The sequence below is a fragment of the Sebastes fasciatus genome, chromosome 4, assembly GCF_043250625.1.
Source record: "Sebastes fasciatus isolate fSebFas1 chromosome 4, fSebFas1.pri, whole genome shotgun sequence".
Taxonomy (NCBI): Eukaryota; Metazoa; Chordata; class Actinopteri; order Perciformes; family Sebastidae; genus Sebastes; species Sebastes fasciatus.
The window spans coordinates 36,909,345-36,921,756 of record NC_133798.1 but is presented as its reverse complement, the minus strand read 5'-3'; the positions used below and the strand labels follow the sequence as shown (position 1 = coordinate 36,921,756).

Genomic DNA, 12,412 nt, shown 5'->3' with positions numbered 1-12,412 from the left:
GCCGTTATCAGTTTCCTCCGGGGAGGGGGGGCGGCTGCCAACATTGTGAATATACAGTTTGTCCCAAAACAAAATTTGTGGACGTGACAAATCTCGGACAATAACGTTTGATGGGGTTCCAGATTTTGTGTACCAGCATGTTAAGATCTGCTTAGACCTCTGGGGAGCGATTAAACCACACAATAGTAAATAGACACATGTGTTATTTTCAAGGACGATGGAAGGAAGAGGGAGGCTGCTGGTAATGGAGGCAGAGAGCCTCCTCTCATCTAACTCCTCTGATCGGAGAGCTGCACGAACAGGAAGTTCGTGCAGCTCGTTAGTACGAAAAGGCGTATAAATGCCACGATGGTGCGCAAGCAAGGCGTTTAGCGTACAATAAGTACGCCTTTCTTGATTTCCGTGTCATCTGTACGCCATGTAGTCTGTACTGACTACAATGTAAACGCATTAGCGTATAAATGCTACGATAAGAGCTGGTGAGGTAATACAAAAACGTTAGAAAGACCACTTATGGTGGGAAGGTGGGGAGGTTGATGGGTCCAACAAACACAGGACTTTTAATACGATACGATAATATGATAATACTTTTATTGTCGGACAGGTCTGAAATGTGTTTTGCATCACAGCAGCTCCATTTGCAACATCACAGAATGGACAACAAAAATCAAGACAAGAAACAAGGATACATACATTTAACATTACAATCACAGAAGACAATATTCAGGGCCCTTCAACGTACATTTCATCTGGGATTAAGCTGCATATTTAGTTTTAGGATTGACTGGTGTACAAAAGAGTGCTTCAGTCTAACCTTAATGAATCGTGGAACCCTTTATCTCCGATTTGATGGTAACAACTCATATTCACTGTTCAAAACATGGTTGGGGTCAGAGACGATGGTGTTAGCCAGCCTTAATATGTTATTATGATAGGCTGATTCAAAGAAGTTCTCAAGGGGACCGGTGTTTGAGACTGTTGTTGACCGGTGTTTTGTTTTGTAAGTTACATTAGTGACGTTTGTCCATTGACGATTGTCACCAGTTTTTTTAATGACGTTTGTGACGTGCTTTCCTTAGTTGGGTTACGTTGTTTCCGTATGTATTTTACTTAGTGTATGTACATATTTTAAGCCCAACCATGACGTTTTCCCTTACCCTGACTAAGTGTTTTTTCTTGCGGACATTTGCTTGGCGCACAAACGACAGACGAAAAGGCTAAAATGCGTGACACGTGGAATGTTGCGGTATTTATACGCCTTCCCGTGAGACCGGATTGGTTCATGTCAAATCCACTAATAACCAACATTGCTAGGACACTGCTGAACAAAAAAAAACATGTGAATCTCCATTTATTAAAAATCAACATTCTTGTCAGAATAGCGACTTTTTTTATCCTGTTTGGTTTATGTTGGCCGGCCAACCACAGCGTGTGTTTTGGGTTGAGGAAAGTCCAGGGTGTCGAGTGGAGGGAAGCAAGCTGTGGAAAACACAATTGTTCAGACAGACAGAAAACAGGACTTGTTTCCTGTGAGGGAAACTTGGTGGAAGCTGTTTACTCACTAAGAAAGGAAGCATGCATCTTCTTGGCAGTAGTCCCACACAATGCACAATCAAAACAGTTTCTTTGCAGTCTGAAGAATACACGGGAGAAATCACAATCTTACATCCAACTCTGTGGGGTAAACACGTTTTCTCTGAACAACAGCGGCATTCTTTCAGCTACTTCTAAATCAGAGCTTGGAAGGGTTTGCAGAGAAACAGCTATCTGATTCTTGAAGTCATGTTTCATGCCTGACAGACTATAGAGTGAAGTGTGAAGTGATTCTCCAGAGGTGTGCCATGGGTAACAATGACCTTCATACACATGTGCAGCTCACAGCTTCTTCGTTCGACCTCTCACTTCCCCTCCTACAGTGTTATATTTCTGAGGTGCTGATAAATAAAACACACAGAGGTTATGAAGGTCTTTGCTGCCGTTGCTCTTCACAAGCCCCCGTCGGACCCATTTATCTTCCTTCCTGCATTCATCTCGCTAGCAGCTCAGTACATACTGTTTGAACGAAGAGACAATATAGATTTTCTGATTGATTTTTTATTCTTGTTCTCCTTCCAAATCCAAGTGCTAAAGAAAGCAACGATGAAGCTGATCCATCACCGTTTGTCACAGATTTGATACAGAAATGTATTGAGTGGAAAAATGTATTCATGTGCAGAAAATTCAGTGTTGAACTGGTAAAAAGCGCCTCTTTTAATGGCATTAATTCTTGTTTTATGAGCCTTTTATAATAAGACCTGTCTGTTTTCTGGCTCCCTAACTTGGAGTCAAACTCTCTGGAGAAACTCAATCACTGCCTCCTGAAGTATTTGCTCAGTCTAGATTCTGACTGATGACCTAAGCCCAGATCATGTTAGCAGGCATGCTTTTGATTGACATGTCTAATGAGAGGCAGAGCGAGCGCAGCACCGCCTTAAGTAGAGATCGTAGCTGCGTAATCCCAGTTGATACCAGCCGGGACTGACTGATGTTTGTCTTACTTCTCACAATGAGCACCTCCAATCCTTTATGGTATAGTCTTAACTTTCTCTACCTTATTTGAAGGGGCTCACCTTATTTCCTGTCAACTTGCCCTCCCATAAGTCTCCGTGATATGATTACCAGACCCTCATGTCCTCATGTTATGAGGTCAGATGGTCAGAGATAAACTGAACCACGGAGAATCAGGGAGGTATGGAGGGTTTAGTTACTATAAGAGGGAAACTGGTCGATATCACCAGCTCTTCAACAATGTGCGATACCAGAATGCTGTGACATGCTGCTGTTATAATTACTCGTTATAACGTTAAAAATTAGGGATGCACAGATACCACTTTCTTTCAGACTGAGTACAAGTACTTACATTTGGGTACTCGCCGATACCGAGTACCGATACGAGTACTTCTGTGCCAAAAGACCCTCGTTAACAGCCAGCTGGAGGGTGTGAGCGACACACGGCAGGCTGGGGAGTCCCGCATACGAGGCGGTGCGCCGCGACCGGCTCTAGGTCGGCTTGGAAAGGCTCGGGGCGAAGGTGGCTCACGGCCGCAGCTTTACAGCGCTCCCCGCCCGGTTCTCAACGCACCGTGACGGGGCTCCTTGCTCCCAGTGCGACTGTCGACCGGGGCGGACTGTCCTCAGTGCGCCCCAACGGCATCGTGCAGCGGCCCACGTAAAAGGCGCCAGGGGTCTGTGGCGATGTCTGCAACCCACCCGACCCATCTTGAAATAGGACCAAGGAGTCTAATGCACGGCGAGTCAGAGGGTGCAAGTAAAACCCCGTGGCGCAATGAAAGTGAGGGCCGGTGCCCGCTGGCTGGGGTGGGATCCCGGCCCCGCGGGGTCGGGCGCACCACCGGCCTGTCTCGGCCGCACCGTCGGGGAGGTGGAGCGTGAGGACCCGAAAGATGGTGACGAGAGAGTACTGTCGCGCTATTGTAAAGTGGTATCAGTGCCGTTGTATCGAAGCCGTTTTGTGAGTACGAGTTCATGAGCACAGTATCGGACCCGATACCCGATACTGGTATCGGTATCGGTGCATCCTTATTAAAAATGTTCAAATTACTTGAAGGTGCAGTGTGTAGGATTTGGCGGCATCTAGAGGTGAGGTAGCAGATTGCAACCAACTGAAACTTCTCCCTTGTGCCAAGCGTGTAGCAGAACTACGTTGGCCGACGCGAAAACATGAATGGCCCTCTCTCGAGCCAGTGTTTGGTTTGTCCGTTCTGGGCTACTTATTGCTCATTCTTAGGTAACAAAAACACAACGATTCTTATTTTTTAGGTAACTATACATGAAAGAAAACAAACGTATTAATATTATACTCCATTTCTCCCAATAGATGTTACACACTGTTCCTTTAATGATGCAACAAAGACGACAGAAGTTGCTGGATGAAGTAATACCACTGCATTATTACATTACACAATTATGATTTCATGAGGTGTAAGACATTTTTTCAGCAAGAAACAGAATAATATGATAGTTAAATTAGACAATAAGATTATCACATAATCAAATTAAATGATGTTGAACTCCTGATGGAGTCTAATAGATGTCAGAGCACCCAAATAAAAACAAATAAAAGTATCTCACTAAAGTGGTATGGAGATTTGGTTTCATTTGCGTTTTTTGAGATATCTTACTTTCTTTGTTTTGATTTTAAAGAGGACATGTCATGAAAAACTCTCTTATGCAGTGCTTGTGCAGATACAGTTGGGTATCTGGAGTGCCTACCAACTAGTGGACAAACTTAAACTTTCATTCTTTCCAATAGCCAGCAGGGGGCGACTCTTGTCTTGTCTGGGAGTTGTCCGTGTTTTTGTCTTACAACTTTAACCCTTTCACAGTGTGTTTTCAGTTCATGACAGTTAATTGTAACATTTTGGTGGCCTAAAGATGTCTTATGACGCGTTCGGTTGTACTCAGCTCCACCTTCTTGTGTCCTCTCTGGTTGCAAAAAACCAAGGTGGTGACGGCCAAAATGCCGAACTCGAGGCTTCAAAACGGCAGTCCACAAACTACGTCTACTTCTTATATATAGTCTGTTTTTTTAACATGTTTTAAAGCATGTAAACATGTTCTAGTAGAAACCCGAAATACAAGTATGAACCTCAAAATGAGCATGATATGTCCCCTTTAAAGTCAGAGGTACATTTACTCTCAACAGCTTTGCTATTACATTATCTGTTTATATGTTATAGTTCTGTAGGTGGACAGCTTTTTGACTAAAAGCCTCCAATTAACAGAACTTCTTTTTCACATTATTTTCAATTGAAAGGTCATGATAACGGCAGAATCCCAGAGCTTGGCAGGATATTAGTGCTTAGATTGGCTGGAGATACTAGTTTCAAAATTGCTCAATTTTCAGCAAAAACAACACCAGAGATTTTTCCATGGTTGTGTAGCAACTTTGTAGCACAAACAAAGCGAGTGAAACCATCCGTTCCATGGTTGTGAAAACAGGAGACAGAGCCAGTGTAGTATTCAGTGCATCAACATGTATATTTCAACATATATTTATAGGATATTTTAGATTCTTTTCAATGTACACAAGTCCATTACAGACAAATAGAATTCATGTTGGAACAGATTTACATATATTATTCATATTTACAGATATTTGAAGTGCCTTTTATGTACAAATATACAGAAATGTGTCAATACATCATAACACATGTGTTCTCATGGTGGTCTGGCAACCGTTGCGGTGCTGCATCAATGTGCAGGAGATTGTTTTTGTCTGGAGTGCGATGAAGCCTAGAAACAGACAAACACCCCAATGATGCAGGATGTCAGGAAAAAAATCAGGACGCGTGTAGACGTGGAATGTGTGAGCTTCTCCCAAACGTTTTGTGAAAGCCGTGGGAGAGGTCGGTGTAGGTAGACTCCTCCAACTGTAGCCAAACATTAAAACCCCGCACTACACTGTGTGTGTGTAGGTGAATGTCCTGCCATTGGATACCATCTGACTCATGCTACACAGAAATGAAAGCCATTCTTTAGGGACCAACACAGAGGACTGCCAAGCTGCAACATGAAATAATTAGGAAAAAATGGATGCACGCAACGGCCTGATTAATGGATGTAGCCTAAACCACACACACACATTATTTTTTTCTTTTTTTTGTGATAGCAAAAGCAAAGTTTTGTTTCTTACATAAACCACTAAAATGTGGTTCTGAGAAAGCACAACAAAATGGAAAGTTAATCACAAAGGATGAGGTGACTGCCTCGGTTACTTAGAGACGTGCGGTCTGGAAGAGTCGTTTTCACCACCGCGCACTTCCTGGCTGCTATAATAAGTTTTATCTCTGTAAACACTCCAACAGGAAAGGGTGTTCGGCGGCACCGCGGGGAAACATAACCACCACTAAAAGCATCAGTATTCCTGGAAAAACATTTTCTTTCTTAAAAGTATCAGAAAGAAATCACGTTGGGACTCTGGACTAAAGAATACTTCAAGTATTACAACTAAATTCAACAAATTACTGTAAAAACAGCGTGTAGTGCCATTACAAACAGGTGTGGTGATATACAAACTTGATAAATTAGAAGTCAAACTTTGCAGTTTCTCTTCTTTTCCCAATGTTTTTCTAATATTTTTGCTGAGGTTATGTGGAAAAGACACAGGTAATGTGTCCATATTCTGTCTCCTTATTGCAAACTCTCAGTCAACACCACATTTCTTCGCTCTGTTTCCTGATTTCCATGCAAAAAGCTTGATTTGTTTTGGAGTTTGAGGGACATTTCAGTCACTGCCAGTCATGCCCAAAGTTAAGATGAGTTGATATGTGTACCTTGATGCCACTCCCAAACATGTTTTCATTCCCAACCCAAGTAAACCGATGTTGCCTGGCTGCGTGTGTTTACTCCGCTTGAATGGAGAACTTGGGAGAGTTTTCCAGCTCTCTCCAGTTGTTAGAACTGCCCGTGGGGCTCCGATTGGTCATCTTAGTCAGCAGCGTTGTTCTGCGGAGGCTACTGTCCGAATCCTCCTTCTTGAAGTTAGCGTTGATTTTGCGGCAGCAGGAGAAGCAGTGCACGAAATCCTGGAGGAGGTGACCGCTGAAGATCATGTATATCCACGGGTTGCAGCAGCTGTTGAGACTGGCAAGGAGCGCAGACAGAGTCACCGCTGTGTTCTCAGAATCTGGAGAACAGAGAGAGGAAAGAGGTGATTAATCTGCAAAACATCTGGTCCAGGCCAGGCTAGCAGAAACTGCCTGTCTAAGTCAATTCATCTGCTCCTGAAATGTAATGCCTATTTTTTTCTTTAAAGAAGAGAAAATTAACCAAATGCACATGTTGAAAAAGTTAGTGTCTGTTGCAAATCAAATGTATTTGAAGACTTTTTGGATCATTTTCTGGATATTAGTGAACTCCTCTGTCTGCTGCGTCCCAGAAAAGCTCATTAGAACCAAGCAAAAGTAACAATATCACCTAAATACAGTAGCTTTGTTTCAAAATAACATATGTATCTAACAGAATATAAGACTAAAATAAAGATATCAGGGATTTATTTGTTTCTCCTCTAATTCACTTTCAACAAGATCGTTCCTAATATTTTAATTCTGAAGGGCGCACAGTGCTGCACTCGGTTATGGCTAGTGGCTTGTAAACAACAGATCAGTTTAAACATTTTTATTTCTGTAGTTTTTATTCATTTTTACTCAATTTAAGCATATTTTTTGGTTTTGTATGCCAAATAAATTTGTGGCACTGGACTAAGTGCTTCTCTGGTTTGTTATGTTTTGGCAATTCATCACATCATTCCTGAGGCGGAAGAGTTTTAAAATCAGTAATAATTGATAAAAAATTAGCAGGTTTACTTCTAATATATCAAGTTTGTATATCACCACAACTGTTTTGTAATGGCACTACATGCTGTTTTTACAATAATTTGTTGAATTTAGTTGTAATACTTGAAGTATTCTTTAGTTCAGAGTCCCAACGCAGCCAGGCAACATCGGTTTACTTGGGTTGGGAATGAAAACATGTCTGGGAGTGGCATCAAGGTACACATATCAACTCATCTTAACTTTGGGCATGACTGGCAGTGACTGAAATGTCCCTCAAACTCCAAAACTATGAAAAAAAATTCAACTTTTTGCGTGGAAATCAGGAAACAGAGCGAAGAAATGTGGTGTTGACTGAGAGTTTGCAACAAGGAGAGAGAATATGGACACATTACCTGTGTCTTTGTGCAAAAGTGTTCTTTTTCCACATAACCTCAGCAAAAATATTAGAATAACATTGGGAGAGGAAGAGAAACTGCAAAGTTTGACTTCTAATTTATCAAGTTTGTATATCACCACACCTGTTTGTAATGGCACTACATGCTGTTTTTACAGTAATTTGTTGAATTTAGTTGTAATACTTGAAGTATTCTTTAGTCCAGAGACCCAATGTGATTTTGTTTTTGATACTTTTAAGAAAGAAAATGTTTTTCCAGGAATACTGATGCTTTTACTGGTGGTTATGTTTCCCCTGCAAATGTTTTGGTTTAATGTCTCACTCACCAGCATACTGGAAGTTGTCATCCCACACGGACCACATCTGCACCGTGAAAAACGGCGCCCAGCAAACGATGTACGCCAACACGATCACAAAAGTCATCTTAACAGTCCTCAGCTTGGCTCTTGATATAGTCGTGATGCTGCTGACTGAATTCTTCCCGATTAGCCCGTTCTTGCTCGCTGCGCCGGCCGTCGATTTCCTTTTCTTGTATTTGATATTTTTCCATATGCTGTGGCAGATGAAGCCATAGCACATCATGAGGATGACCACGGGCACGAGGAAGATGCCCACGGTTATCCAGGTGATGTAGGCCTTGGCGCCCCACGGCTCGATGAAGTGCGCCCAGCAGTCGTAGACGTTGGAGCCGTTCTTGACCTCGCTCAGGGAGAAGATGAAGTACTGCGGGCTGCTGAACACCAGGCTGCACATCCACGTGGAGATAATCATGATGTAGGAGCGCTTGGTGGGCTGCTGGAGGGTTTTCAGAGGGTGGCAGATGGCGATGTAGCGGTCCAGGGTCATCATCACCATCATGTAGGTGGATGCAAACATCCCCATCACCTGAATGAATGAATGAATGAATGAATGAATGAATGAATGAAAGACTTTATTTCCAACATAAAATAAATAAAAACAGATACAAAATAATAACAAACAAAACAAGAGTAATAGTGTCCGAAAAGGAGTTAGGTAGAAGTAAAACTTATATTTCCCTATACCCCTTTCTCACTTCTCCTCTAATAACTCATATATCATAGAATGATAGAATGATAATATAATATATAAACTATCCCAGATTGAATTACATCCCAAATTAAATATATGAACAGCATCCAAAGTTTATTTACAACCCACAAATCCATCCGGAGTTAAAAAGTAGATATAAACCAACCCTTAACACAACCCTTAACACAACTCTTATCACAAACCTTATCACAACTCTTACCACAACTCTTCCTCAACCATATACGGTACCTCCCAAAAATATATATTTCTTGCTTTGAACATAATTATTGCAGTTTTAAATTTGACCAAATCCATAACTTTCAATGCATGTGACTTCAAAAACAGTATGTTCCCTATATCCCACATTATTTACTGTCCTGATTGCTCTCTTTTGTAGTATGCATAATGGTTGTAAGTTGCTTATATGAGTGTTACCCCCAAACTACCACACAGTAATTAAGGAATATGGTGATATAAGTGAAGAATACAGAATGTGCAGTGATTATGCTCCAGTATGTGTCTTGTTTTCCCTAAGACTGCTATGCTCTTTGCCAGCTTTGTTCTTACATAATTGATCTGAGGTTTCCAGCAGATTTTGTGGTCCAGTATTACACCCAGAAATGTATCTACATATACTCTTTCAATATTCACATCATCTATTATCATTTATGTCGATTTTTTGGTTTCCAAATAACATAAATTTAGTTTTGTCCAAATTTAATGACAATTTATTTCTGTCAAACCACCGTTGCAATTTTTTTATTTCTGTTGTGGCCAACCTCCAAAAGCTGCTGCAGATTTTCCCCAGAACAAATAATATTTGTGTCATCCGCAAATAAAACTAAATTCAGTGTCCTTGATATACCTGTCATTTATATATATAAAAAAACAGAACAGGTATTACACAAGTAATACCTGAGCATGTTGATTTGTAATCCCCTATTTGCACGTACGTACACTGTAAACAATTGCTGTTAATTTACAGCAGGATTTCAACAGTATTAACCTGTTATTGCTAAAAACAGTGCTTTACTGTTAATACAAAAGAAAACCTGTTAAATTACGCTCAGAGGCCGTTTTTTAACTGAACTATAATGCATTCTTATAAAGCAGCACTTTACTGCTGATCAACTGTCTAAAGTATCATCAGTAACAGTTTCATGCAGTATTTTTTTTATTCTGGGACCTGATCTGCACATGTGAGGCTTGTACATAGTTCATGATTGTAAAATCAGTGAATTAGCTTTATTGTTCTTCACTCACATGTTGTTCTGGTTGCATTCTGTGCTTGTAGCCAGCTAGAGACACACATTTTGGGAAAAGTGTCAACAAGTCTATTATAGCCTTTTTCCTAACAAGTGCCTTTAATTGTATTTAGTGTGACTATTCCTATGTCTGTAACCTGCTAAGTCTATTCATCTAGGCAAAAAATAATGTTTATTAAAATGTATGTAAAAAATAAATAGTGCATTAAAACAAATCAGTAAGATAATGTAAAAGAAAGGTGAAAACAGTTATATAATGTATCTTTAAACAGTAAATTAACTGTAAAATACTGTGAAATTATTAAAAAAAAAAAAACAGTTCAAACAGTATTTTTCATTAACAGTACTAAGCTGCGACATTTCAGCGACAGTATAATAATGTTAGTTTTACAGTAACAGAAAGGCAACCCTGCTTCCAATTCTTTACTGTTATTTTACTGGGACATTCTTAACAGTGCAGCTGGTTGTCTGTGCAGGTAATTGAATTAAGAGTTAAGGAGCAGATTGTAATGTGCATGCTGTAGTTGTCTCTCTGCACTCATTGCTGTCTTAATTTCTGCATCTGTGTTTTAGATTTCTAGATGGTTTTAATGCATGTGCATAATTTTTTCTACTGCAGCTAAAATAATGCTTCTGTAAAATACTGTGAAATTAATAAAAAAAAACAGTTCAAACTGTATTTTTCATGTATTCATCTAGGCAAAAAATAATGTTTATTAAAATGTATGTAAAATACATACAACCTAAATAGTGCATTAAAACAAATCAGTAAGATAATGTAAAAGAAAGGGGGAAAACAGATACACTGTAAAAAAAAGTGTAAAATAAATCGCAAATGAAACATGTAATTTTATGTTGCAAAAGCCCAAATTTACATTAACTCAGAAGTTTTGCATAAAAAACTGTATTTTTACAAGAAATATTTTTAGAATTCCATGAAATCCTTTTCTTCTAATATAAATGAATTGTTAAAATAGAGTCATAAACCTCTAAAACAACAGAATAATTATCTTTAAAAATGATAAAGAAAAGCTTAAATACAGATAATTACTATTGTGATTACAAAAAATACTGTAAATCTAAGACCATTTACATATAAATCACAAATGAAACATGTAATTTTTACGTTTTTTCTGTCATTTTGAAATACAGACAAAAAATGTAAAATTTCTTGAAAAATTAATGTTTTTTTTGCAGTGTATATAATGTATCTTTAAACAGTAAATTAACTGTAAAATACTGTGAAATTAATAAAACAAAACAGTTCAAACTGTATTTTTCATCTATTCATCTAGGCAAAAAATAATGTTTATTAAAATGTATGTAAAAAAATACAACCTAAATAGTGCATTAAAACAAATCAATAAGATAATGTAAAAGAATGATACAAAACAGCTATATAATGTATCTTTAAACAGTAAATTAACCGTAAAATACTGTGAAATTAATTAAAAAAACCAGTTCAAACTGTATTTTTCATTAACAGTACAAAACTGTAAATTTCATGTTAATTTGACAGTAACATAAAGGCATTGTTAACAGTACCTGGAGGTGCTTTACGATCCTGCAGAGGAAGTCCGGGCTGTAGAAGCGGAAGGTGACGTCCCAGCAGAGCTGCGGCAGCACCTGGAAGAAGGCGACCACCAGGTCTGCCAGGCTCAGGTGTTTGATGAACAAGTGCATGCGAGACATCTTCTTCTTGGTGTTGTACATCGCCAGCAGGACGCTCACGTTGCCGATCACAGCCACCACGAAGGTGATGCTGAGGACCAGGATCTCCAGCTGAGCCACATCCTCGTTGCGCGCAAACGGATCGGATCCGTTCAGGTGCACGGTGGTGGTGTTGTTTCCAGGTGTTTCCATTGTCAGAGAGTGGTTGTTGCTGCTCAGGAGAAGTGCATAGTCCGGAGTGTGCATGGCACTGAGCCCCTCTGCAGAGCCAGATCCAGAACCAGAGGGGCTGCGAGGAGCCTCCTAGATCCGGATATATGGAGCTACCTGATGCTCTCTGAGAGGGATCTGCTGCTCTCTGACTCGTGGCTGCTGCTGCTGCTCCTTTTTAAACTCTGCTCTAGTTGCAGACAGCGTGTGCGTAAAGATGGATACACTGCAAAAAATAAAACACCATAAAAAAGTTAGCTTATGAAGTCCAAGAACACGTTTGTCCTCAAACAAGACATGTAGGGCATGCATGACATCAATAAGGAACATTTTGAATAATTAATATATAATTTGTCATGTTTCCAGCAAATTAATTAGTTTGAAGTCCCGTTTTCTTGAAACTGCACTGACATGCCTCCAAAGGAAGTGGAGGTTGTTGAAAGCTACATTGCAAGAAATCCAAACTCAATTTACCTCAAAGCTGT

The 12,412-nt window shown here is 39.8% G+C and overlaps 1 protein-coding gene across 1 annotated transcript; it reads right to left on the bottom strand.

Moving 5' to 3' along the window:
- Positions 1 to 5,021: 5,021 nt before the first annotated feature.
- avpr1aa (arginine vasopressin receptor 1Aa) lies at positions 5,022 to 12,109 on the bottom strand. The gene is made up of 3 exons (XM_074633984.1): positions 11,592 to 12,109; positions 8,058 to 8,616; positions 5,022 to 6,688 (listed from the first exon to the last, which is right to left on the bottom strand). Exons 1-3 carry the CDS (start codon positions 11,961 to 11,963, stop codon positions 6,405 to 6,407), a joined length of 1,215 nt encoding a protein of 404 aa, XP_074490085.1. The 5' UTR covers positions 11,964 to 12,109; the 3' UTR covers positions 5,022 to 6,404.
- Between the last annotated feature and the right edge of the window lie 303 nt (positions 12,110 to 12,412).

What these genes read in the sequence shown, in the direction of transcription:
- avpr1aa (XM_074633984.1), bottom strand. Translation starts at nt 11,963, where the DNA reads ATGCACACTCCGGACTATGCACTTCTCCTGAGCAGCAACAACCACTCT. An exon ending in GGATCGTAAAGCACCTCCAG is followed by an intron (nt 8,617 to 11,591) that starts GTACTGTTAACA and finishes TCATTCATTCAG; the next exon opens with GTGATGGGGATGTTTGCATC. An exon ending in TGACAACTTCCAGTATGCTG is followed by an intron (nt 6,689 to 8,057) that starts GTGAGTGAGACA and finishes TCTGTTCTCCAG; the next exon opens with ATTCTGAGAACACAGCGGTG.